The following is a 24710-nucleotide window of genomic DNA, read 5'->3' on the forward strand; positions in this document are numbered from 1 at the left end:
AGCCAGGGCATTATAGTGGTGAAGGTGTTGGATGGTGAAGGTATCGGACAAGGAGCAGGAAGACTCAGGTTCTGGTCCATGGAAGCCCAGCCATGGAAGCTCCTTGGGTAAATTCAGACCAGCCATTCTACCTCAACCTCAACCCAACCTATCTCAGAAGACTGTTGTTGTTGTGGGGAGTGGGGGGGGGGAACGGAAAGAGAAACACACTATATTGATTGCCTTGAGCTCCGGGAAAACAGGGCATAAAACTAATAAGTAAATAAACTGGGCTCTGGAGGTACAGCTTAGCACCACATGTCCACAATTTTGAGTGGGTTTTGTTGAAGCTTTTCAGCATTTAATGTCTTCTGGCCAAGAGGTCAAGCTGGTATCAAGCAGGCTCAGATCCACATGACCATCCTGTCATTTGTAGTTTGAACAAAGTGGAAAGCTGGCTCAGCAATGGGGCACCTGCTTTGCTACTAGCCGGATTGTACAATCCCGGGTTAAAGAGAACCAAGTGTCTCTCTTAGGCTGGGTTCACACACCATGCTAAGCTCAAATTTAAGAAGTCATTCTGTTGCATACCCAGACAGCATATCACAAAGAGCAGCGCACATCTACATAGCATGAGCGTACCCTAACTGTGGGCTATTCAATGAACTATGGTTAAGTGAAAATGACTGGGGAGCATAACCCTAGTCTAAAACAGATTTATCGCCGAAATTGTCAGAGCCAGCACAAAATCATTCTCTCTTTCTAGCGGTAGGTAAGCAGCATCGTGCCCAAGGGATCCAGAGGCACCAGAGCAGGTAGATACCATTTCTGCTCTAGGAAGGAGGAGAGGAAAGAGCTGGGGGAGAAACAGGTTGCATCAACTCTCTGGGTGATTGAGAAGGGTCACAACTTGTCAGGGAAAGGATATAAGAAATGACCTCATCTCTGGTCACTGACTGAGAATTGACTGCGCGTTCAGGCTCAGTCTCTGCCCTCTCCAAAAAACCATGGCAGCTATGAGAAGTTTCCCCAGGCTTCTGAACCAGGGTTGACCCAGCTAACTCCGTGGTTTGCATTCACGCCCTACAACCTAGGTTGGTGTTTCTCAACCTTGGCCACTTGAAGATGGGTGGACTTCAGCTCCATGCTGGCTGGGGAATTCCGGGAGTTGAAGTCCACTCATCTTCAAGTGGCCAAGGTTGAGAAACACCAACCTAGATCAACCCAACTTGATCCGCTGTAAGATGGTTGGTTGTTTTGCTGTTCCATGTGTGATGTGTTCATAGTCAGCCCTTCAGATCAAGCAGTTCTGGGTATGGTGGAAAAATAGTTTGATCTGGTCTAAGGGAGGTTTATAGGTCTCATCTCCTACTATTTGCCTCAGCGAAATGGGCCACAGAGCCTGCTTGCCACATCAGACTGTATTTCTGGAATGGGGGAAACAAGGGTAGTCGTGTCCCTGAGCATATACAAACAGCCTGCATTTCATCTCTTGAATCATCATGATAACCACCCCCACCCCCCACACTTGGACAAAGGTTAGGATTCCTTATTTCTGACCTTGCCCGAGGATCTGAATGTCTGAATGCCTCTACTCCTGCAGACGTGCCTGAGACCCTTTGCACAGGGTGTGCAGAGAAATCTTGGGACCCACCTGTTGGATTGCAAAGGCTGCAGCTCCTCCTTCTGAAAGCAGGCAAAGCAGAAGGAATCCATCTCCCCAAGGAAGCAAGGCAGAGGGCGATCCTGGCCGGGCCACGCCTGACAGGCATCAGCATTTTTCAGCAAACGGGAATGGCCCCCGCTTGGCTGTCCTGGCCCAGCTTCCAAGGGCAAACATTTTGCACCTTCGTTTCTCCAATTTCCCGCTGCTCCTTCCAGGGTGCAAAGGCTCCCCCTGTTACGGGGCTGCTCTGCTGGGAATGGAAACCAGGAGCTCCAGGGCCCGTTCCTTTGTTCGGTATCTAGCAAATTCCTGTATAGGTCGGGGCTTCTATTGAGGAATGACTTTTTCGTGAAAAATCAGTGCCACCTTTAGAAGACCTTCCTTTTGAGCAGGGGTCACTCTTCCTCAGGGACCCGTTGACTTCTCCCTCTTTGCAGCAAAACAGAGCAGCCTCTGCTTTTCTCTGTCTTCCCTTCTTGTTAAATCTTGCGGTGGCCTCCTCGTTGCAGGCACAGACTCCAGAGAGACTTGATCCCGAACCAGAGAAGAAGTCAAGGAAGTTCTCAATCCTTGGCCAGGAAGCTTGGGAAGCTAGAAATCAAGTCCTCTAAGATCTTTCCCATGTCTACACTGATGATTTTCCAAAAAGTGGATTACCCCCTGCTGGGGGTGTTTGTCTTCCCTGACTCTGGTTCTTCTGGAGACGATGGGGTAGGTCCCATTCAGCCCCGAGGCAGGTGGCCAAACCAGGCTTTGCACTGTGATCTTCAAGACATCCCAGGGCAACTTGCCTCCAAGACTTCAACTTGCATTCAAGACATCCCGGGACAACTTGCCTTATGGAAAGTCACTGACCTTTCAAGGGGAGACAGCCAGTTGTACATTCTGGATCTCTTGGTCAGGAGGAGAAGCAATGATGCCTTGGCAGAGAGTGGCACCTCTATGTGTGTGTGAGAGAGAGAGAGAGAGAGAAAGAGAGTGTGTGTATGCCTATGCATACGTGCACGCAAAAAAGAAAGGGAGAGAAGGATTCACCCTGGGCAGCCAAGGCTGTGTTGCACACTCACAACCTCTTTTGCCCTGGGAATCAGAACTTCAAGACCTGCTGAAGAGACCAAGATCCACAGGGTTGTCTGGTTGACCGAGCAGCCTCTGACAGATAAAGCAGGCTGGGTATTAATAGCTCCAGCTTCACGTGGTGAGGCTAGAGGGTTAACTCCTCCACTGCCGGCGTTCTGGCCCACGTGCCTTGGAGATTGAGCACCGCAGCCTTTGCTCCTGTTGCTTACAGAGAGGGGGCTCTCAGTGGCAATCTCTGGAGGCTGGGGCAACGCGGGGCCCCCTTTTGAACTGCTCATATTCCTGTGCCTTTGACAGTACGTAGTCCCACCTGCAGGAATGGAAAAGGAGAAATGCCACAATAAAGTCAACTAAAAAAATTGACCGGCTAAATTGGTTTACCTAAAAAGGTGCCTTAACTCAAGCTAGATTCCCAAGACACGCTGGGCCTGGCTCAAATAGGCTGGGCTGTTTGTGATTCAGCATCTTGTGGGAAACCAGCGATTGTCTTAGCTCATTGTATGAACCCGATACTGCATTCAGTCATCATAAGGTTGATTGGAGTATACAGTTGCGTGTTATGGAAATGATAATAATAATTTACAGTACAATAATTTATTAAGCTTGTATGCTGCCCAATTCTCGATGACTCTGGGTAGCTCACAACAATGAAACAAAGAAATTACGATAAAACATTACAAATACAGGAAAAAAAGGCGACTAGTGCAATGAAGTGTGGGATCTTATTCTCCCTGGCTGAAATGCTATAATGAGGCAGGTAATCTGGGTTTAAAGCATGGTAAATGAACCCAACTTGTACACACAAAACTAATGGCTCTTCCCAGAAGAGAAGATGACCTTCTAGTTATCTCAGTCTATACTTTTCCCCCAATTTGATGTTTTCTGGGTATGAAAATGCTAGTAATTCCAATTTATTTGGAGGCTGTTCTACCCAGGCTCTTTTCCACAACATCCTAGTCCCTAGTTTAATGAACCATGGTTTCCTGAATTAACCCAGTTGCCTGGGGTTGCAAAACATAGCCATCAAGTAGCCAACCACACTCCAGCTGAGTGTCCTGTGTGAACTCAGCTGCTGGTGGGCAAACGGCTCTCTTCAGAATCTCAGATGGAGGTCTTCCTCACCTTCATCTAGAGATTTATTTATATAATTTATATAGATGTCACTGAAGGACCCCAAAGAGCTTCTGTATGCAAAGATGCTGGGCTGAAGCCCTTCTGCCAGGGCTTAGAGCAAAAGCCCTTCTTTATGGGTGGGGGAGAACTTGCTGCCCTCCAAAAGTTGTGAAACTACCATTCTCTGGTGTTCTTCACCCTTTGGAGAGGGCCAAAGCTCTCTAGAGCAGTATTTTAAAAAAAATGCTAGGAGGGACAAAAGACGACTGAGAAAAAGCCAAGTCCTCTCTTGACCCCTTCTAGAGATGGGTGGAAATTGGCTAGCCAAAAAGTTTGCAGTGCTTGTAAGAGCTCTGTGAGATTAACGAGGAAAATGGTTCCTCCTGCTACACCTTCAGTTGGGTGAAGACCCAAAGTATGGATCAGGTTCTAGTCACTTAAGGTTCTCCACCCTGTTTGTGGGTGGGAAAAAGGGAGGGATCCTCACCCCATTTAACCAGGCAAGGCTAGGTAACATGGCAGCATAGACATCAATGGATCTGCCGGTGCCTTTTTGATAGGCTTCCTCCCCGCCAGTGTTCATCTTCTTCTTTTTAACTAAAAGGATCTTAAAAACAAAAATGAATGGGAAGCCAGTGTGGAGCAAACCAAGTGCCCTTTCCTGCATACATTTTATTCCTAGGAATGCCTCTGGGCCCCACGTACTAGAGACTTCAGAGGTATTCTTAGACATTTGCACATGCACACACTGTGAACTATGGCCAAGTATATGCTTGGGAAGGTACTTACCTGCTCAGAAAAAAAGACAAAGTTCAGCTGGGTAAGGTAAGAAGGTAAGAAGCACCCTGAGAAGCTGAGGGGGGTCAGAGGAATCGCCCCAGTTTCCTCACTTTAATAAATTGATGTGCTTGGAGCAGCTATGCCCATTATGGTAGACATTTTGTGAGAGCTTCCCCGAATCCTCCCCACATTCCAAATGAGTCAGGTGATCCAAGAAGGATGATTTCCCCAGTCTAATGATAGGGCTGGCTGGGAGATCAAAAAGTCAGGAAGGCAGGCATCTTGACTCTTTTGATTCCCCTGTGGATATCCCTGGGTCAGCCTCTTATTTCTACAAGTTGCTTCTTCAGCCCATCAGTATTCCAGAGAGATATTTCCCCTTGAAAACACACATCTAGAACTCAGCATACGTGGGAGCAGCTGGGAGAATTGTTAGCATATTGGCCAAGGAAAGGTTTCATGTCCTGCTCTGCCTCCCTATTTCACCTATTTGCAACTTTCCAAGGGTGGCCCCCCTCACACAGACCTCAGCCATTTGGGGAAAGTCCTGAAGAGGCTCTCAAACGTTCCCCCCTCCCAAAATCCACAGGTCCCAGAAGATTGCTTCTCCCAACTCCCAAGGAAGATTATTTTCTTCTGAACTTTCTCCAGATGGAGCTCACCATTAGCAGTTCTAATCTCACTACGACTTGCCACTCTTTTGCCTCTCTTGCTCTGGCCCAGAATGATCATGAGATGGGCTATGACTGAAAGCAAATGGTTGCCAACGTCAAATAACCGGAGAAGAACATTCTGCAGACGGCCTTCAGAAGCCTAGCAATGTTGCAATGAAGCAAGTGTCTTCTGGGAAACGTTTGGCTCTTGATCAGCCTTTACAAGATCCCAGCGAGGCGGCTTTGTGAGAGGGCAGCTCTTGACAAAAACAAACTCCATGCCCCTAATACAGCCCTGTAATGCCAGTCAGTACCATGCCCTGGAATATTGATATGCTGCAGGAGCCAAAGATCAGTTTAATAATATATCTTGCAGAAAGAGATGGAAACCAAAGCGAGCAAAAGTGGATTGATGCACCACCATTATCCTTGCCTCTAATCAATGAACTGGAGAGGTCCAAATTGAACTTGGAAATGGGGGTACCTAAAAGCAGGTGCACCCTGAGCATTGAGCACGGAGCATTTATACATATATATCAATTTTACTGAAGGAAAAAAAATTACGAAGTTAAAAGTTACAAAAAAGTAAAAAAGAGAAGGAAAGATAGAAAACTAGAAGAGAAAGTCAGCAAAGAAAAAGAAAGGGGAGGAGAAGAAGAAATATTAGTTAACGCTATTTCCACCCTCCCAAATTACATCACATGATTCCCTTCTTCCCATATACATCCCTTTTTAGTCAATAAATCATCAGTTCACGTTTATCCATTCTCAGCAAAAAGTCCATAAAGGGTTTCCAGTCCTTTTGCATTGAGCACTGAGCACTGACCACTGATTCCGCTTCAACTTTTGGGGACTCAAATAGGACCAGATTTAAATAATTATGAACAGGATGCACCTTTCAACCAGGTGCACAACTAACAAGCAATTCAAAATAATTAAAACACCAGAACATCAAAGCCAACCAGTAAACTCAAAATCTTTACATACCATAACTACAAACATTACGAAAATCTCACAACCTCAGAAAAACCAATTCATTGACCATGGCCCAAACAGCAAAAGCAGTAAAACATGTAAGCTGTACCATACTAAAATGGCCAATTAAAAAAATAAAATTAAAAGGAATCTATAAACCATGGGCTATAAATAGTTTTTCAGTTTTAGCCCTGTGTCTCCCAGCATTTCATTTTTGGGTGACCAGAGAACAGACTTGCAAGAGGAGATACGGGCATTCCTGAACGATGCAAAAAACCTGTCCTCCATTGCAAACTTCTTGCACGCTTTCCTAGAACCTTGCAAGACTGAAAGTACGTTTCTCCCCATCGATTTTACTGCCCAAGAAACTAGGGAGGGTCCCTTCTGAGACATTTGCCACGCCCCCATTCCTTCTGCAGGCTCAGCTGCTGCTTATCTGACTGTTCCCCTGACTGTGGCTCTTCCCTGTGTCTCCCAAGGTTGTGCCCACAGACCATTACATGATGAGACTGAAGTTTGGATGGGGCAAGAAACTCAAAGAGGTCTACCTGAATGAGGCGAAGGCTACAAACTTAGATGGGGGTGACATCCATTGTGGGAAGAGAGCTGGGTTAGTCTATGGGAGCCAAAAATCAGAAGCTACAAAAGTTGATCGCTTTTAATAAAATGTGTTACTCTGAAAAGGTGCTACCAGACTCCTCCTGATTTATGGTGGTGGTGGTGGTGGTGGTGGTGTACGTGTATTTCGCACAGTTTGGTAAACAAGCCCACAGAAGTTACTATCTTTCAACCAAACCCAAAAACAAACTCTAGCTTTCTAAGAAAGAATCCTCTTTTGCCAATGGATGGAAAGGCTGACCAGCTTTTTAAAAAACAGGTGTATTTCTAAGATGATAGAACTTGCTGAGATGGCCAAATTGACCTATCTGAATAGAGAAAAGACGATATCTACATTTATTGCGGAATTGAAATCCCTTATGGACTTTTTGCATAAAACTGAAAAAAAAATGAACTTACCATCTATGGTTTTGACAATTAGACAGGATAGATTACAGAAAGAGGAGAGTCACGATGTAACTCGAGAGAAAGAGGTAAATCTACCACGGTACTTATAACTGCTGCAAAGAAGATCGGAAGCCACCTCTTTAGACCTTTTTTCTTTCTTTTCTATTTTTCTTCTACCTTTTTTCTTTTCTTTCTTCTTTTTGCATGTTAGCTTTCTCTTTTATTTCTTTTCTCCTTCTTACTCTATTATAGTCTGCGTTCATTTTTACTCTTGTTGCTGAAACTTTCAATAAAATTATAATCAACAAATAGAAACCGCCGTATTTCTCTTCTGCACATGGGGAACCCCTCCTTTCAAGAAAGCCATCATGCCAAAGGAGGACGAATTCCCAGCCCCCGATGCAGGGAGAAACTTCTCCACTTTCTTTGTTTAAAGCAGAGCTAGGGAACTGTAGCTCCTAAATGGCCACATTGGCTATGCTGACCAGGGTTCACGGAAAGTAGAATCCAATAATGTTTGGAGCGCTGCGGATTCCCCATCCTTGGTCCTGAAAGGAGACTCATGTTTGGAACCTCCTCTTCTTTCAATCTATTCTCGCTTGCATGCCAGGATCTCCCCCTCCCACTTTCAGCCTTGCAACAAGCCTTGAATGATGGGTGAAAGTGGAGAAACATAAACAGGGAATCATAGACTTGGAAGGCACCTTTTTGCTTTCAAGCTGTCAAAAGGCCTTGTCGCCCCCTCGGAGGTATTTATTTATTCAGTGTTTATGGCTGCCTGTCTCTGGGTGGCTAACAATTAAAAACAGAATATTTATTGGCCTATAACAGTAGCCACAGATAGATCACCCACATTTGCAAGCAAAAATGCCATTTTCCATGCCACATATTGGTTTCTGCCTTTTCTGCACCTTTACACTCAACCTAAAAAAGGGGGGGGCGCAACTCTTTTAGCTCCTCTGTCCAGGGGTTTCTGTGCATCAGCAGATGTGCCCCTGGTAATCCATAAACCCTGGATAAAACAACCTGAAGTTCAGAGTGTGTTGGAAAAAGATTCTCACTTCTGGTTTATGGGGTCAATCACCACGGGCTCGGTTCACCAAAATGCTGAGTCAGAAGCAACTAACCATGATATGGTGTGGTATAATGAACGGATCCTGCAACTGACTCCAAGGCATTTGGTTGAGCTGACTCCATAAGCCACGATTGCTCTCCAAGTAGCATGCAAGCTAAATTTATCTTCTCTCCATCGGTATAGCAGTGAGCAAGCTTTCGGTTTACGCAGAATGCTTAAAGTTCTAGGCTTGCATAGGATTTCCCAGCACGAAAGCTGTTTGTTAGAGGGGGAACAAATCAACACAGAGGGTGGGGTATAAGGGTTCCAGGGTTAGACTGCAACTGAGAAGACTCAGGCTTGAAACCCCACTGGATGACTCAGCTTCTCTTGGTCCAACCTATCCTGCAGGATGGTTGTGAAGGAAAAATGAGGGGTGAGGACCCCAGGCAGATCCCCTGTGAGTTCATGGGGGAAAGGTGGAATGTAAAGGTATGAAAGACGTGGGAACTCTGTCTATCTGCTGGTTTGTTTTCTCTACCTGCAACTTGGGTACGATGATGCCCTTGTGTTGTGGTGCCTGCGGAAAGCAGGGAAGAACTTTGTCATCTCCTCTCCTGAATTATTAAGCAGGCCTCCATTTTCTCCGCACCACCCAAGCTAGCCCTGGGCTTGCTAATGGGAAAAATCAATTGCTCCTTAATTTCGAGGGGCCAGGAGGCTTTCAGTGGCTGTACGCAAGAGTGCTTGGCACCGTCGGCTGGGACAGCCTGGTGAGGTCTTTTGCTACGTCAGAAAGCCTGACAAGGGGCTGGGGAGGCAGCAGATCAAAATGATGAGCTGACGCATCGCCCTAAGCTAAGATTTGTTTTAACCATGGGTTGTTGAGTAAGTTGCAACTGGCTGGGTTCACATGTTTGCGCTAAGCCATTGTCAGGACCAGCAAGCCGCACAATGGTTGTGTTATGTGAACACAGGGAACCAAAAGTAAATCAATGACGTTAGAGGCTAATAAGATGTGTGAAGCCAGTCTAAGGCTTGTTTGACAAATGCAGAAAGCCATCTTTTGCTTTAACCATGGTTTAGGGCAATGCAGAAACCCAGCCTGTCTTCCCTGATTGGCACAGCAGCTCGGAACATAACCTGGGAAGTGCTTTATTTGATTAAAATGTCAGTGGTTCTGTTTGCATGGCATGATAAACTAAAACACCCAGTTAATAAATCTTGTTGTCAGTTATAAATTCTGATTTCCTAAAATGATGCACATTCAAGGTTCAGAAGCCACAATAAATCTAAGATTTTGGTTCACAAGGGGTAAGATAGTTGGATAGACTTTGTGTGCGGGGTGTTGTGACAACATCACCCAGGAAGTTCAGCCCCTTTTCGGTGAGAAATTGTAGGGATCTGTGTGTGGTTTCTTTGAAGGAGGTTAGTAATTCTTGCACTTATTTGCAAATTTTAGGTTGAAGACAGAGAAAGCCAAAGATTTAAGCACTCCATTCTAGGGAGCTATGAGACAATCAGCCCCCTGAAGGAACTACAATTGGTGGTCTGTGCTTTTTTCATCTTGGGCTCAAACCACGGTGCCTCTTCTCATCCAGGCACGAAAATATTGGGGGGAGATCTCATCCTTTCAAGGTACTTTTGATCCATGTGGATGGTCCATCATTGAGAGCAGTCAACCAGTTCCCTTATCAAGCAGAAGATACCTGGTGCCTTGCTAGAATGATTAACCCACTTTCAGCACTATGAATCTTGTTGTGTACATACACTTCAGTTTTCCAAAAGCACAATCTTCTTGGGCGCATCAGCTTCTTGGATGAAACACACATAATTTTATGAGATGTATTGAGCAACACACACAGAAGTCCAAGGGAGAAAGTGGAGTTTGAAACAGAAAGTGGGCACATCCAGAATAAATATTAAATTGTCTTAAACCTCATTCTCCTTTTTTCATGGTCTGGTTTCCCCTCACTCATCCAGCCTCTTCCTCTATCTGCAGACTTCAACCTCTAAATTTCACTATAACTTATCTACTAAAAATTCCAGGCAACTAAGGAGAAGATTGGGGTCTGCACCAAAGGCTTTGAGGGCACCATGGGTGGTGCCCCTGCTTCAGACCAGTGGACATGGTAAGGATGCTAAACGGGTGGCACATGGCAAAGCTACAAGTGCTTTGTGTCTTTTGGGTTTGAGAAGAGATGTTGGAGAATGTCTTTGTGTCCAGCTACCAGACGGTGAGAAAATGAAATTTGGAAGCACCAGTTGGATAAATGGGGGGAGAGCAAGGAAGGAATGTGGGGACCAGCTGTGGTCCTAAAATTTAAACAATCATGGATCTGGGCTATGAAAATGCAGATGGCCATTAAACAACAACAAGTAGTTGTTTCCAATAGAAGAAACTATCTGTAGCTCAGGGTTGAACTGTGGAGTCCTTGGGGTTCTCTGAGCGTGGTTGTTTTCTTGCAAACATTTCATTACCTGACTAGGTAACATCATCAGTGCTAGAATGGAGTGGGGTTTGCTCTCTGCTTGTATACAGTAGCTTGATCTCTTAATCTCACAGCACATGGACAGACTTAACCATAGTTTCAACTGGGAAACTGTCAGCATCTTAGACCAAGATAAATCCAAAAATGTGAGGGAATTCCTGGAAGCTTGGTATTCAGACAAGGCAGCCATCAACAGGCACATCAACAACATCTACACACTTTTCAAAAGAGGCAATAAAAAGGAAACAAAAGACCAGAACGTCTCCTAGCCAGCAATCATCACCCAGATAAGCAGAGATTAACACTAAGATTAACACAACACAAACAAGCAGTAAACAATACCCTAATCAAGGAACTACCAAGAAAACACACACACACACATACACACACACACACACACACACACACCAACACTGGCAGGGCAAGCTACTGTGTATAAGCAGAGAGCAAACTCCACACTCACTAGCACTGATATTATCTAGCCGGGTAATGAAACGTTTGCAAGAAAACACCCAACCTCAGAGAACCCCAAGGACTCCAAAGTAGCTGTTTGCAGCTCTCAAGCAGCTGCCCAGATATTTGCAGTCCAGATCTGGTGGCCCTAACCACAGATGGCCCATCTCTACTTTAGAGGATCAACACTCACAGCTCACACCTTGTGTTAAGCCCTAATGTGGTGTGTTCCTCTGGGCGGAGTGTCTTGTGTGAACCCTGCCAATTAAACTCTGCTGAAACATCATTATGGCTTGGACGTACTGCATTCAATCTCTTTCTCAGTCTTAATGATTCCATCTGCAATGAAGGGATACTCTGACTGATCTGTCTTACACATCTAATGAGATTTAGCTCAGAGATAACGAAATTCTTAGATCATAGGATCTGGAGGCAGCCAAAGAAAAGAGTCTGCATCGGTTCAGTTCTCAGGTTTCCTTTCAAGGCTGAGAGGACTGTGTTTCAAGGATGGCAGCATTGCTTTGGCCCCCGTCTTTCCCTGAGCCACTTAGAGCATTTTTCTCTGCAGACGCCCGGGCCTTCCCCGCCTCTCAGATGCTCCCCATTAGCGCAAGGCCTTTCAGGGCTTCAATGTTTTCCAAGGATATTGAAAGCCTCTGGAGACGGCCAAGCGGAAAAATGAAAAAATACCTAACGCTCGGAATGGAACAATGGTTTTTAATTCTGAAATTTGGGACAAGTTCCAAAAAGGAAGCTGCTGGGTAGTCTTGGGGACTCTGCACCAGAGGGAAAATTTAAAGCCAGTAGTTTAGAGGTTGGGTGGGGTGGAAATGTTTCTTGTGTGTCGAAGGAAGGAAGGAAGGAAGGAAGGAAGGAAGGAAGGAAGGAAGGAAGGAAGGAAGGATGGAAGGAAGGAAGGAAGGAAGGAAGGAAGGATACTGAGAGGGAGGGAGGGAGGAAAAGGGAGGAAGAAGAAAGGGGAAGGAGGGAGGAGGAAGGGAGGAAGGGAGGAAGGGAGGAGGAGGAGAGAGGGAGGGAGGGGAATGGAGGAAGGAAGGAAGGAAGGAAGGAAGGAAGGAAGGAAGGAAGGAAGGAAGGAAGGAAGGAAGGAAGGAAGGAAGGAAGGAAGGACAGACACTAGGAGGAAGGAGGGAAAAGGGGAGAGGGGAGACGGGGGAGGGGAGGGGAAAGAAGGAAGGAAGGCAGGCCCAAAAACTTTCTTCATGGTGTTATTTCGCTACTAGATGTTTTAACCAAAATTTTGTTTTTAATTTCTGGGAACATTAAAAATGGGAGAAGCATCTCTGCAGTTTAAAACAGAAGACTGGGAAACCTGGTATTATACAGCATGCTAAGTCTAAGCCAAAGAAATCTCTTTATCACTTAGGGCAAGGTGTGAACCCCGTTGGGGAGACAGAGAGAGAGAGATGAGCAAACAGAGCTGACCAGGCTACGCTGGAGGATGGGGAAGCCTCAAATTATGCAGAAGGGAGACTGTAAAGGTTGGGCCTGGTTAGGGTTTGGATGGGTGCCCTTCGGAGAATCCCAGGGCTGCGGACTGGGACGCTGAAAAAAATCCCAGGAGAGGACAAGATAATGGGGAACCATTTTGACAGGGGTGTCCCAAAGGTGTGTGGGTGTGTCCTGGAGCCCAGCTTGACTCAGAGAAGGACCACCCCATACACACATGCACACACACACACGTGCACACCCTCCCTGAAGCTAGTGCTTCCAGGGTCAGGAGAGATGAATGCCACTGGGGAAGGCTCCACCTGCAGGCAACCCAGTCAGACACATCCAAGAAGAAATGTTAATCCGTGAATCTGCCAGCTCATCAGGGGCCCCAGCCGGAGAGAACGCACCAGTGCCAGCTCCATCCTCCAAGACAAGCCACTGTCAAACGCGCTCCTCCCTCCTGGGATTTTCCTAATGCATTCCAGGAAATAAAGATGGCTAATCCAAAGTTCCCGTCCCTTGACACGCACACACACGCACACACACGCACACACGCACAATTTCAGAAGCAGGCATCCCTTTGCTCTGGCCAGGCAGCCTGCACCGGTGGCCTGAAATCAACATGGGCTGGATCCCTTTTGGCCCAACCCCAGCAGTTCTGGAAAATGCAGGAGCCCCCAGCAAGTTTAGCGCCGGGGGTCCCATCGAGGGTCTTTTCATCAGCCCTCAGCTTGACTTAAATTTATTCTTCTCCCTCCTGAGCCTTTGGTGCAAACAGGGAGGGAGGGAAAGGAAGGAAGGAAGGAAGGAAGGAAGGAAGGAAGGAAGGAAGGAAGGAAGGAAGGAAGGAAGGAAGGAAGGAAGGAAGGAAGGAAGGAAGGAAGGAAGGAAGGACACTGAGAGGGAGGGAGGGAGGGAGGAAGAAGAACGGAAAGAAAGAAAGAAAGAAAGAAATAAAGAAAGAAAGAAAGAAAGAAAGAAAGAAAGAAAGAAAGAAAGGCGGGAGGGAGGGAGGGAGGGGGAGGGAGAGAAAGAAAGAAGGAAAGAAAGAAAGAAAGAAAGAAAGAAAGAAAGAAAGAAAGAAAGAAAGAAAGAAAGAAAGAAAGAAAGAACAAAGAACAAACACTGGGAGGAAGGAAGGAAAAGGGGGAGGGGAAGGGGAAGGGAAGGGACGGGCTCAATAAAAAGCCATTAGCTTGATCACAGTCTGGGAGAATGGGAAGGTTTTAAGAGCTGGTGGCGGGGGCGGGGGGGGGGGCAGGGGAAGAGGCTGTTTTAAAGGGTCACTGCTGGCTCTGCTTCTCTCTATTTGAGGCACTCCCACTTGAAAAAACTGGGAGGTTTTCAAGCAGTACCTCTTGGCCAGCTGACCCTTGCTACAAGGGGCTGGGGGGGGGACTTCCTAAGTGGGGAATTACAGCTTGCCAAGGGGGTGTACTTCAACGCAGCTGAAAGCAGATGCTTTCAGAAGGGGATGACTGAATAAACGCCTGAAAAGACTTTTACTAGGTGAGATTGAGGGGCCATCCAGTTCAGTACTTTATTTTTCATGGCGGCCTGCGAGCAGAAGGCGGCTGAAATCCATCCATGTGGCTCCCACCCTGCTGGCTTTCTCGAAACCCTTGAAGACCTCCCAGGACTTGGGTTGAGATGAAGCAGGGTGTGTGTGTGTGTGGCTTTGTTAGTTATGCTGTTGTATTTTTTCTGTTAGGGTGCATAAAGGGGCTGGATCCTGTCTTGTTTTGGTGCGTGGCGAGTTTTTATGAAGTTTTTATGAAGTCACTGAACATCAGCTGGAGTCTGATGGCGCCTAAATTTAATCGAGGAAATAAATAAATATTTTGGTGTGCACGTGCCTGGACAAGTCCCTGCAGTTTTCTTGGCAAGATTTTGGAAGTGGATTGCCCTTACCTTCTTCTCAAGGCTGAGAGAGAATAACTGCCCCCAAATCCCCCAGCTGGCTTCGTGCCTAAGGGAGGACCAGAACTCACGGGGTCTCCCGGTTTCTAGCCTGGTGCCTTGATCTCTACACCAGGCTACCACACTCTCTTATTAGCGTGTATTTACCGATAAAAAGAAAAGTCTCTGTTGAGCTGAACTCTGTTTCATGGCCACATCCTTGAGGGGGGGGTGGGGGTGGGATTATTGCAGATTCTTTAGCTACTGTGCAAAGTACCCCATAATGGAAAACAAACATCTCAAAAGATCACCGAAAGCAGATAAAATGCAGAATGAAGTAAAAGCTAGTACGATCATCATTTTAGACAAAGTCAGCCTGACAAAATAAAGGGTAAAATTTAGGCTCTTAAAGCAGCCAAACAATAAAACAATGAATTTTCTGGATCGCAAAGAAATTGGCTTGCTCTTGTCCCCTTCCTGGGGTATTTCATTGACTTCTTATTGTAGTGTACAAGAACTAGTTTGGACTAGTGATTAAAAGTATCGGGCTAAAAGCTAAGAGACGGTGAATTCTAGTCCTGCCTTAAGCACAAAGCCAGTTGGGTGACCTTGGGCCAGTCACCCTTTCTCAGCCCTAGGAAGCAGGCAATGGCAAACCACTTCCAAACTCTTGCCAAGAAAACTGCAGGGACTTTATTATTATTATTGAGGGTCAGTTTGGTGTAGAGCGGTGTTTCTCAGCTGTGACTGCTTGAAGATGTGTGGACTTCAACTCCCAGAATTCCCCAGCCAGCCATGCTGGCTGGGGAATTCTGGGAGTTGAAGTCCACACATCTTCAAGCGGCCACGGCTGAGAAACACTGGTGTAGAGGTTAGGGCACCAGGCTGAAAAGCAGGAAACTGTGAGTTCTAGTCCTGCCTTAGGCACGAAGCCAGCTGGGTGATTTGGGGCCAGTCCCTCTCTCTCCACCCTGGGAAGAAGAAGGCAAGGGAGAACCATTCTGAAATCTTGCCAAGAAAACTGCAGGGACTGGTCCAGGCAGGCGCCAGGAGTCCACACTGACTTGAAGACACACTCAAAAAAACAAATTTATTCTACAGCCCTGAAATTCTCTGAAAGCCTCCTGCCCTGCTGTTAACCCAGTCCAACTCTGCTTAGGCCTTTGAGAGCAGCCAAGATTGGCTAGGTGCTGCCATCTAGCTGAGAACAGACACAATCAGAGATACACTGGAAGATGGAGGGTCTACTTGGGTCTCTGGCCCAGAGACTGGTCTGATGCTTTTCACAAGTTCTGTAAACATGTCCAACAAGGGCAGGGCTTTGATCGTGTGGTTGTGGCCACCTTCTGACTTTTTTCACCCCCTCCCTGTAAGCACCCCTATGCGCACACATTTTCTGGAAAGAAATGCTTCATTTTGCCTACCTTGAACCGCCTCCCAGTTTAACACAAATAAATGAATGACTGCAGAGATTTAGGTTGGCTTTATTCATTGGATGTGCTTAGATCCCACTGTCTCCTTCAGAAACGCAAGATTGCAGACAAAGGATTTCCCTCCCAATGTTATCCACACAACAATTCTGTGGGACAGGTCTCGTTGACCAACCAACCTGGTTTACACAACTTATCTAGCCACAGTTTGTTGTCAACCACCATTGAATGGGCTCAAGGAGAACACATTGAGCCATGAATGATGGGTTCTAACTCATAATGCTTGAATCTACACATTGTCAAGAATAAACAAACCATGTTATGGCTTACGTGTTGTAGAGGGTAAGGAAGATGACCTTGATGGAGATATGTAGGAACTGTTGCCGAGGCAAAAGAGGCTGAAACATTTCTTAAGTCCAGAGCAATGAGATTAAATGTAGAGGTGGTTCAGGCAGATGCCTCCATAATTCATTGGATTATTATAAGGAGGAGGAGGTGCAGCACATTTTCAAGATTCTGTTCTTATTACCAATCTCAATAAAAGTAATTTTAGCCTTCCTGTGGAGTTGATTTCCTGGTCTGGTCTATCTAGTGGGCCTGATATGTGTCAGTCAGGCCTATGACTGGCCCAAAGTCCCTAGTGACCTTAGGGCTACATGAGGAATTGAAGCTCCATATCCTGGGTTCTAGTCCATCTCTCTGCCTGCCACAACTTACTGGTCCTCTGCTTGCTAGTTTACTTTGCACTCGTCCATGCACAAAGTGAATGCATTTGTACAACATGTTTGTCAGCCCTTCAAGGTAGCCCAGATCAGCACACAGACTCCACAAGGACTACCTTTACTCTACTTTATTGTTATAGGATATAATCATAGAATCTTGAAACCCTGACAGAGATTCTTTCTTCCTGCTCTTATACTCAAGAAAATCAAGATGGGCCAAACTTGAATTTCTTTCTCACTCCCTCCTCCCTTCCGGGGCTAAGCTAGTGTTTATGTAACAGCCATTGAATACCTTCTTCAAGGCCATCTCTGTATTCCACTACAATGCTAGACTACGATATCACCAGCTAGATTGTAGTTCAGTGTGCCATCTCAACCAGTTTGGAAAGCTTATGGTTGATGTGAACCAGCCAACGGTGTGCCATGAGTAAGTAATTAAGTAAACCATGAATTAATGTCCTAGGTGAACCCAATCAAAGAGAAGAGAGAAAAGAAACTTCTATCAGAAGACCAACCTAATTTTAACTTAAACTAAGCTAACAAATGGAAATCTTTAAGAACTCTGCAATTCTATTATTTAATTATGCAGTAAAATATCTTGATTTCATACTGAGACAGAGGTAGCCTTTTCAGTTGGGGGTAATGCTTGATGAGAGTGTTGTGATTCAGATACAACAAAACTCAGCTAGTTCATAAATAGAGGCACTTAACCTGTCAGTGTGAAGAATGCCTTGCTCTGGAACATACAACACATCCTTTTCCAAGTGCTATTTTACTTCAAAAATCCTTTTTTTTTTTCTTGACTGCTGTTCTGACGGGTCTTTCAGGCATAATGGCTTATCTACACCACCAAAAACAATGTGTTTCAAATTTGCTGGGTTTGCATACAGTTACAACTTAGCTAAGTGACATTCTAGTCTACCACTGTATTATCAATTGTATCTACAGGATGCTATTTAAAAAGTCACATGCTGGTTATATCAAGCCCAGGAGTTTCCTATTAGAATTGTGAAAATGACAGTGATTGAAGATTGCTTATGTGCCATGAATTCAGTGTCAGCTGTTAGCAACCACATACTATAGATTTGCTCCAGGATGATCTGTTCCTAACCTAGTCAATCAGGTCTTGCAATGGTTCACCTGTTGCCAGTGTAATCAAGTCTATCCACCTTGTTGCTGGTCATCCTCTTCTCTTTCCTTCCACTTTTCCAGAATTATAGATATCTCAAGAGATCTGGTTCTTTACATAATGTGTCCGAAGTATTTCATTTGAGCTTGGTCATTTGTGCCTCAAGTGAAAACCCTGGGCTGATTTGTTCTATGACCCATTTATTTTGTTTTCTTGGCTGTCCACAGTATTCTCAGGAGTCATCTCCAACATCAAAGTTCAAAAGGGTCAATACTCTTTCTCTCTTGCGTCTTCAAAGTCCAGAAAATGACATTGGGGTATGAAATTGAAAAAAACTGGTTCTGACTATGAAATTGACTTGATAATAATCTTACTGGAGATGAGAGAAAGTTACAGTATAGATTTTCTTTAGTTCCACCAAATGAGAACAAACCAACAATTAAAACCACCCATTGGAACAGGAACTGACCAATGAAAGGTTAATTGGTTAACGATTCTACTGCCACGCTGAACAGGAACCTATTAGTGGCAAAAGCTTCTACAGAAATTTGCAGTCCAGTTTTGCCAAATAGGACATATCTGTGTAAACATAATAGTTGCATTTAATGCTTCTTAGATTGCTGTGGTTAATGGAAATTGTAATCCAATATTTAATGGCTGGGAGTGATAAGATTTATAATCCAATCTATCTGGAAAGTGCCAGATTGGGGGAGGGTATTTGTAGCACAGTTTTACCATATCCTCATGTTCTGCAGTAATGATTTAGAAAATAAAGTGTTGGAATCTGATGCTTTGAGTTTCCTTAAAAGTGTCAGGGGAGGCAGGAGTCAGGAAGAAATAATTTATGTAATTCAAAATTGTGCAGTTTATGAGTTGGACCTGACACTGCTTTGTTAAAAATAGCAAGATAGCGTTGTTCCCAGACTGCATTTGAAACTCTTGCCAGTAAAAGTTGTTGTACATCTGACAGTCAAATTTTAACCAATTTCCAAAACAACTGAGAGCTCTTCTCTTTAATGGCATGTTCCTCCAAGCTTTTGATGATAGGACTACTTATACATCAGGGTTTTTAAAAAAACAATAATCCTTTTTTCATTCCAAAACCATCTTTAATTGCCAAGCCAGAATTATCCCCTTTGATCCCCAGGATGCTTTTTCTGAACCCTATTCTTAGACTCCTGACGTGCTTGTCTGGATTCAAATCGTTCCACTTGAAGTTTTCTTTATGCAGTTTGGAGGGAATCATTATAAAACTGCTTTAAATTTATCCAGTAGCTTTTGGAAGTGACATAATTACTTAGAAGTTGAAAACAGACAAGCCAACAATATTGGTAGAATTTTCGACTTTTTCACGAATACAGTGGTTGGGTGAAACAGCAGAAGAAAAGAACTACCGATCTGGGCTGCAAAATATCAGTGTACCAATAGATGGCAGCAAGGAGATGCAGAAAACTGCTACCATCTTGTGGTCATTTTGCTTTCCATAGGCCAGACCTGGTTTGTTGGTGTCGTTACAGTCTATTGCGTCAACTTTGACGTCTGGTGACTGCAGGAACAAGAGCGTGCCGTTTTCTTGCTGTTTTCAGAAGTGGCTTGCTACTGCCTTCTTCCTAGGGCTGAGGCTGAAGGAGGAGAGTTGTGTGAGTCCAGGATGGCAGAAAATCAGAAGGAGTCCGTTAGCACCTTGTCTAAGCATTTTTTATTAAAAACATTTATTAAAGTGTTTTATAACATTTCATTAGATGCACAGAGTGGCTAGACTGATGTAGGATTTAAATTGGGGTGAGGCGGGGGGGGGGGAAAGAGAAGATGACAGGTTGGTTATGCAGAGGCAAGTTACACATGAGAGAGTTTGGTTGATTATATGCCATGAAGTTGGTGTAGACTCTTAGAGTTCACATAAATAGATTTTCTCCAGGAGGATCTGTCCCCAACCTGGTCCTTCAGGTCTTCCAAGGGTGCACCCATCACCACTGTAACTGAGTCCATCCACTTTGCTGCTGGTTGTCCTCTTCTTCTCTTTCCTTCCACCTTTCCCAGCATTACAGCCTTCTCCAGAGAATTAAGTCTTCACATAAGTCCAAAGTAGGATAATTAGAGCCTGGTCATTTATGCCTCAAGTGAGAACTTTGGGTTGATATAACCCATTTCTTTGTTTTCTGGGTAGCTGTGGTATCCTCAAGAGTCCTCTCCAACACCAAAGTTTGACAGTGTTAATACTCGTTGGATCCTGCTTCTTCAAAGTCCAACTTTTGCTCTCATAGAGTACCCCAGGGAAAATCATTGCCTCCGCAATTCTGATCTTTGTAGTTTATAGACACATCCTAGCATCCGAATATCTTTTCCAAGGCCTTCATGCCTATTCTACCAAGTGCTAGTCTGCAGCATATTCCTTGATTGCTGGTTCCTTTACTCAGCTGAGAAGACTTTACTGATCCTAAAAGGCAGAAACTATCCACCAGTATTTTCACTGTGAATTTTAAGTCTGGTCGCTGTGCCTGTTGTCACTAGTTTAGTCTTCCTTGTACTGTATTTAATCTCGGTCCCATTTCTTTCACCATGGCTCTTCTTTCATTACTAGAGCTTGCAATCATTTGCATCGAGTGTCATCAAGCATAGTGCAGGTTATTGATGTTTCTTCCTCCAGTTTTAAAACCATGCTCGTCTTCTTCCAAGACAGTTTTCCTTAGTATATATTCTGCATGTACAGTAGGCTGATGTGAGACAGATTACAAGTACCGTACCTTATCAGTTAACAGCTGTAAGGGGTTAAAAACCCATTGGGTTTGTTGAGATCTAGCCTGAAACCTCTTGCTGGATGTGAATTCAGCCATTTCTTGCTTTTAGGGATGAGAGAGAGGAACTGTGCCTAGAGCAGGACTAGAACTCAGAGTTCTTGATTTCTAATCCAACATGTTTAACTACCACACTGGCTCCCCTGGACCTGGTAGACCTACTCAAGAGTCCAACTCACTTAACATCTTGGCTTCCTCATGAAATGCTGTTTTTCTTTTTCTATCTCCAGCATTTTCCTCTTTGGAATATCAGAGAACCACAGTCCCTCAAACATTTCAAAAGCCTGACTTTGTGTCAAGTAAGATTTTCTCTCTCTCGCCTAAATTCCAGAACTTCTACTACAGTTTTGCAGCCTTAGGATTGCAATCCCTAAGCATAAAAATGGAAAAAGAAGAGAGGGAAGAATGATGCAATGTCTAATGTTCAGCACAGGATGTTCTTCTTCTCCATCTGGGCGTCGGGGAAATTCGTGACATGTTTCATCCCTCCAAAACTACAAAGTCCTGCCGTCATGGCCACCTCCTAAACAATATGCTAACTTTCTCTCGCACTCTTAGTGCTGGTGTTCTTCGACTTGTCTTGATGGATAGATGCAAGAATTGGTCCCTGGCCTGGCATGTTATGTGAATCCAGTGAAATCAGTTTGTCTCTGATGAAGTCCTCCTCCAGTTCCATGATACGGTATTTGCCAGGGGCAAATGTTATTTAACGTAATCCTGGGATTACATTTGCTTATTTGCACATTTTTGAATTGCTGTTTTAGCAGCGAGGTGAGCCAAGCTTCTGGGCAGCAGGGTTCATCTTTCTCACCCCTTTCCATGGGTCACTAAGGGTGAAAATGGGGGATGTGGATCTAAATCAGTGTTGTCCAAACTTGGCCACTTTAAGATGAGTGGACTTCAACTCCCAGAATTCCCCAGCCAGCCATGCTGGCTGGGGAATTCTGGGAGTTGAAGTCCACTCATCTTAAAGTGGCCAAGTTTGGACAACACTGATCTAGATAGTGAATCTGGTTTGGTCAGAAGGTTTATTTTCTAGTCCAAGTAACGGTAGGCACCACGAAAAAATGAGCGTGCAGGCTTCAAGAAGCTGAAAAGACAAGTGTTTTCAGCCTTTTGCCCAACTAGGTGAATTGAATTCCAGCCACTTTCCACAATCAAACGTGAGGGCAGGTATTTATAAAAACATGCAGCCTACTTACTCTGTTTTTTAAATTTCCTTCCTTCAGTCATTTTAATGTGTGTTTATTATTTATTTATTTGTTCATCCATTCATTATTGTAATTCATTATATTAATATACATATGCATACGTGTGCGTGTGGGTATATAAAATGTAATAATGTAAATTATTATTCATTATTGTAATTCCTTTGTTTCTTGGTTTGATTGTGATGAGCCACCCAGGTGGCCTACCGGTTTCACTCACTCATTCATTCATTCATTCATTCATTCATTCATTCATTCATTCATTCATTCTTTCCATTTATGTGGCTCCCATCTCAAACAAGTGACTCTGGGCGGCTAACGACAAAAAAAATTGCATTCAGTTTTAATCCATATTAGTGAGGCTGGGTTTATAGACTGCACGGAGCCACAAACTAGCCAAGTTATGACATTTTAGTTTAGCGGGTGATTCAAATCCAGCCCGCAGTTGGTTTGCGACTTAGTGAGTTCTGCAGACCTTCACAGCTGGCTTCTAACAAGCAAAGTCAATGGGGAAGCTGGCAGGGTGTTGCAAGTCGCGGTGACGTGATGTCTTGCTTAACGACCACAGGTGATTCACTTAACGACCACACTGGGGACTGCTGGAACTGCTGCTGTAAGTCAGCACAGTCACATGATGTTTCACTTAATGACTGCTTCACTTAGCAACAAAGCTGCTGGACCCGGTTAGGGTCATTAAGCGAGGACTACCTGTAGGCCCATATGAGAAGTCTTTACATTTATTTATTCAGTCGACACCCCACTTTTCCATTCGATCCAAGGCTGAAATTTAGTCTAATTTCTCAAAATTGTAATTAATAACAGTTTTTAGTCTTCATAATATTTTAGTTAATATTTAATTCATAATGTAATATTATTGAGCAGAATGTTATTACTTAATATTTTAATTAATATTTTAACTAGTATTAGTCTCGATATTTTAGTTAATATATTTAACTAACACTATTATGTTGAGACTAATAATGTTATTATTTAATATTTTAATATTTTAGCATCAATATTTTAATTAATATATTTTATTTTATTTATATTATTTTAATATATAGTTAATTAAAATATATTAAATATATATAATAAAATAATTCGATATATATATTTTAATTAATCGATTTTAACATTGATATTTTAATTAATATATTCAACTGATAGTTGTAATATTATTGAGACTATTAAACAGTAATAATAAACTTTATTTTATAAATATTTTTATACTTATTTGAATAATAAAATATTTTCTTTATTTTAGTAAACTTTATTAAAACATTTTTCTTTTATTATTATTTATTTTTATTATTATAAATCTCGATCAAGTTGAGGCTCATGGCGAAATCCCGCCCCGCCCCTTTTGGCGGGAAAATGTTGAAGACCCCCACGGCGCATGCCCACGGCGAGCTCCTTTAAAGTGCCTTCCCGGGAAGCTGGTTCTGAAGGGTTAATTTCTCAGCCAGGTCGGCGGGGGGGGAGGAGGAGAGAGAGAGAGAGAGAGAGAGAGAGAGGTGGGGGCGGGGCTTCGCCTCGCGAGCGAGCGTTAGGCGCGCCCGCGCGCCCGCCTCGCCGCGCCACCCCCACTTCCGGCAGGGCCCCGGTCGCGCGCCCTTGGGGAGGCCGGCTGAGCGGGTCGCTTCCGGTGCGGTTGGACTCCGGAAGGAAGGCAGGCAGGCAGGCAGGCAGGCAGAGAGGAAGAGAGGGAGAGCGCGAGGCCGAGGAGGGTGGCGAAGGGGGCGGGGCGTGGGCGGGGCCGTTTCCCCCACCCGCCGCCGGAGAGGAAGAAGGAGAGGCGGAGGCGCCCGTCCGGGTTTGGGGGCGGTTGCCAAGGCAGGGGCTGCGAGGAGGAGGGCGCTAGCGAGGAGGGCAAGGCGGTTCCGAGGCGCAGCCCCCCATTAAGCCAGCCCCCGCCCCAGAAGAAAGGTACCCCCTTCAGGACCCCCTCCCGCATAGCCCCCTCCCCAGAGGAAATCTCGTTATTCTGCCCCCCGAGACCCGCCCCCCACTGGAGGCCCCTCGACCCAGCCTCGGCCCCCCACCCATGGGAGGGGCCCCTGTAGGCCGACCCCCCTTTCCTTTTAATCCCCCTCTCCATTTGCTGCTTTTAAAATGAAACCTTGGGCGAAGTGGAGGGTTTTTTAATAGCGGTCTCTCTTCCCTGTCTGATGGGTTCCTGAAGCCCCGAGGCTAGGCAAAGGCAGCGTCGTGGGGCCTTTATTTTATTTCTATTTCTTCCTCATGGAGGAAGAAAGTCCTCCCGAGAAACCATGACCTGAGCTGGGGGAAAAACCCACCCTAAGAGCCAAGCAATCCTGCTAATCTTGGACACCTCCCAACAAACCATGGTAAGTTTAAAAGTGACTTGGGGCGGCTTTCAGTGCGGGGTCAGAAGTCAGAAGCCTGTTTTGCAATAAGGATGGGCAATGGCTTCTCTTTCTCCTTCTGCATTATAGCCGCTTTGTGAACCATTCCTGCGCGGTTATCCTCGTGGCACAGACGGGGGGACGTGGAGGGGAGGAAGGGGAACGATTGCCCCAGGCTGCCCCGGGATCGCGTGGGGCATTATCTGAGCCTCTTGTATGCCAAAGCAGTGATGCCTCCACGCCACTTTGCTAGTTGATTGGGCTTGTGCAGTATAAACTGGTCACACTACGGTGATAGATGCCACCCTTAGATAACGGCGTGCCTGCAGTTGGGCTGTGCATCGCAAGAACAGATTCAGAGGCTGATCCTGTGCTAACAAAGAAACTTGGACACTCATGGGCTTTGTGGCTCGGGATGCTCATTTTCTTCCTGGTCAGCTGGCGTCATAGAACTGG

The 24710-nt window shown here is 45.0% G+C and overlaps 2 protein-coding genes across 4 annotated transcripts in view; one reads left to right on the forward strand and one right to left on the reverse strand.

Annotated features, from left to right (window-relative positions):
• SBK1 (SH3 domain binding kinase 1) overlaps positions 1–1808 on the reverse strand; it is a 65462-nt gene extending 63654 nt beyond the window's left edge. Inside the window, exon 1 of the mRNA XM_088151004.1 lies at positions 1634–1808. Coding sequence (XP_088007130.1) covers positions 1634–1695 — 62 coding nt within the window. The 5' untranslated portion in view covers positions 1696–1808. The remainder of the gene's footprint in view (positions 1–1633) is intronic.
• A 21768-nt stretch (positions 1809–23576) lies between these two features.
• XPO6 (exportin 6) overlaps positions 23577–24710 on the forward strand; it is a 46801-nt gene continuing 45667 nt past the window's right edge. The window contains exons 1-2 of one of the 3 annotated variants that reach the window (XM_088150985.1): positions 23577–23814; positions 24071–24236. In XM_088150985.1, coding sequence (XP_088007111.1) covers positions 24234–24236 — 3 coding nt within the window. In that variant the 5' untranslated portion in view covers positions 23577–23814; positions 24071–24233. The remainder of the gene's footprint in view (positions 23815–24070; positions 24237–24710) is intronic. The other 2 variants (XM_088150986.1, XM_088150987.1) reach the window with 2 other exon arrangements.

The sequence above is a fragment of the Python bivittatus genome, unplaced genomic scaffold (assembly GCF_059951505.1).
Source record: "Python bivittatus isolate LINGU-HERP-01145 unplaced genomic scaffold, Pbiv_v1 ctg000640_np1212, whole genome shotgun sequence".
In the NCBI taxonomy this organism is placed as follows: domain Eukaryota; kingdom Metazoa; phylum Chordata; class Lepidosauria; order Squamata; family Pythonidae; genus Python; species Python bivittatus.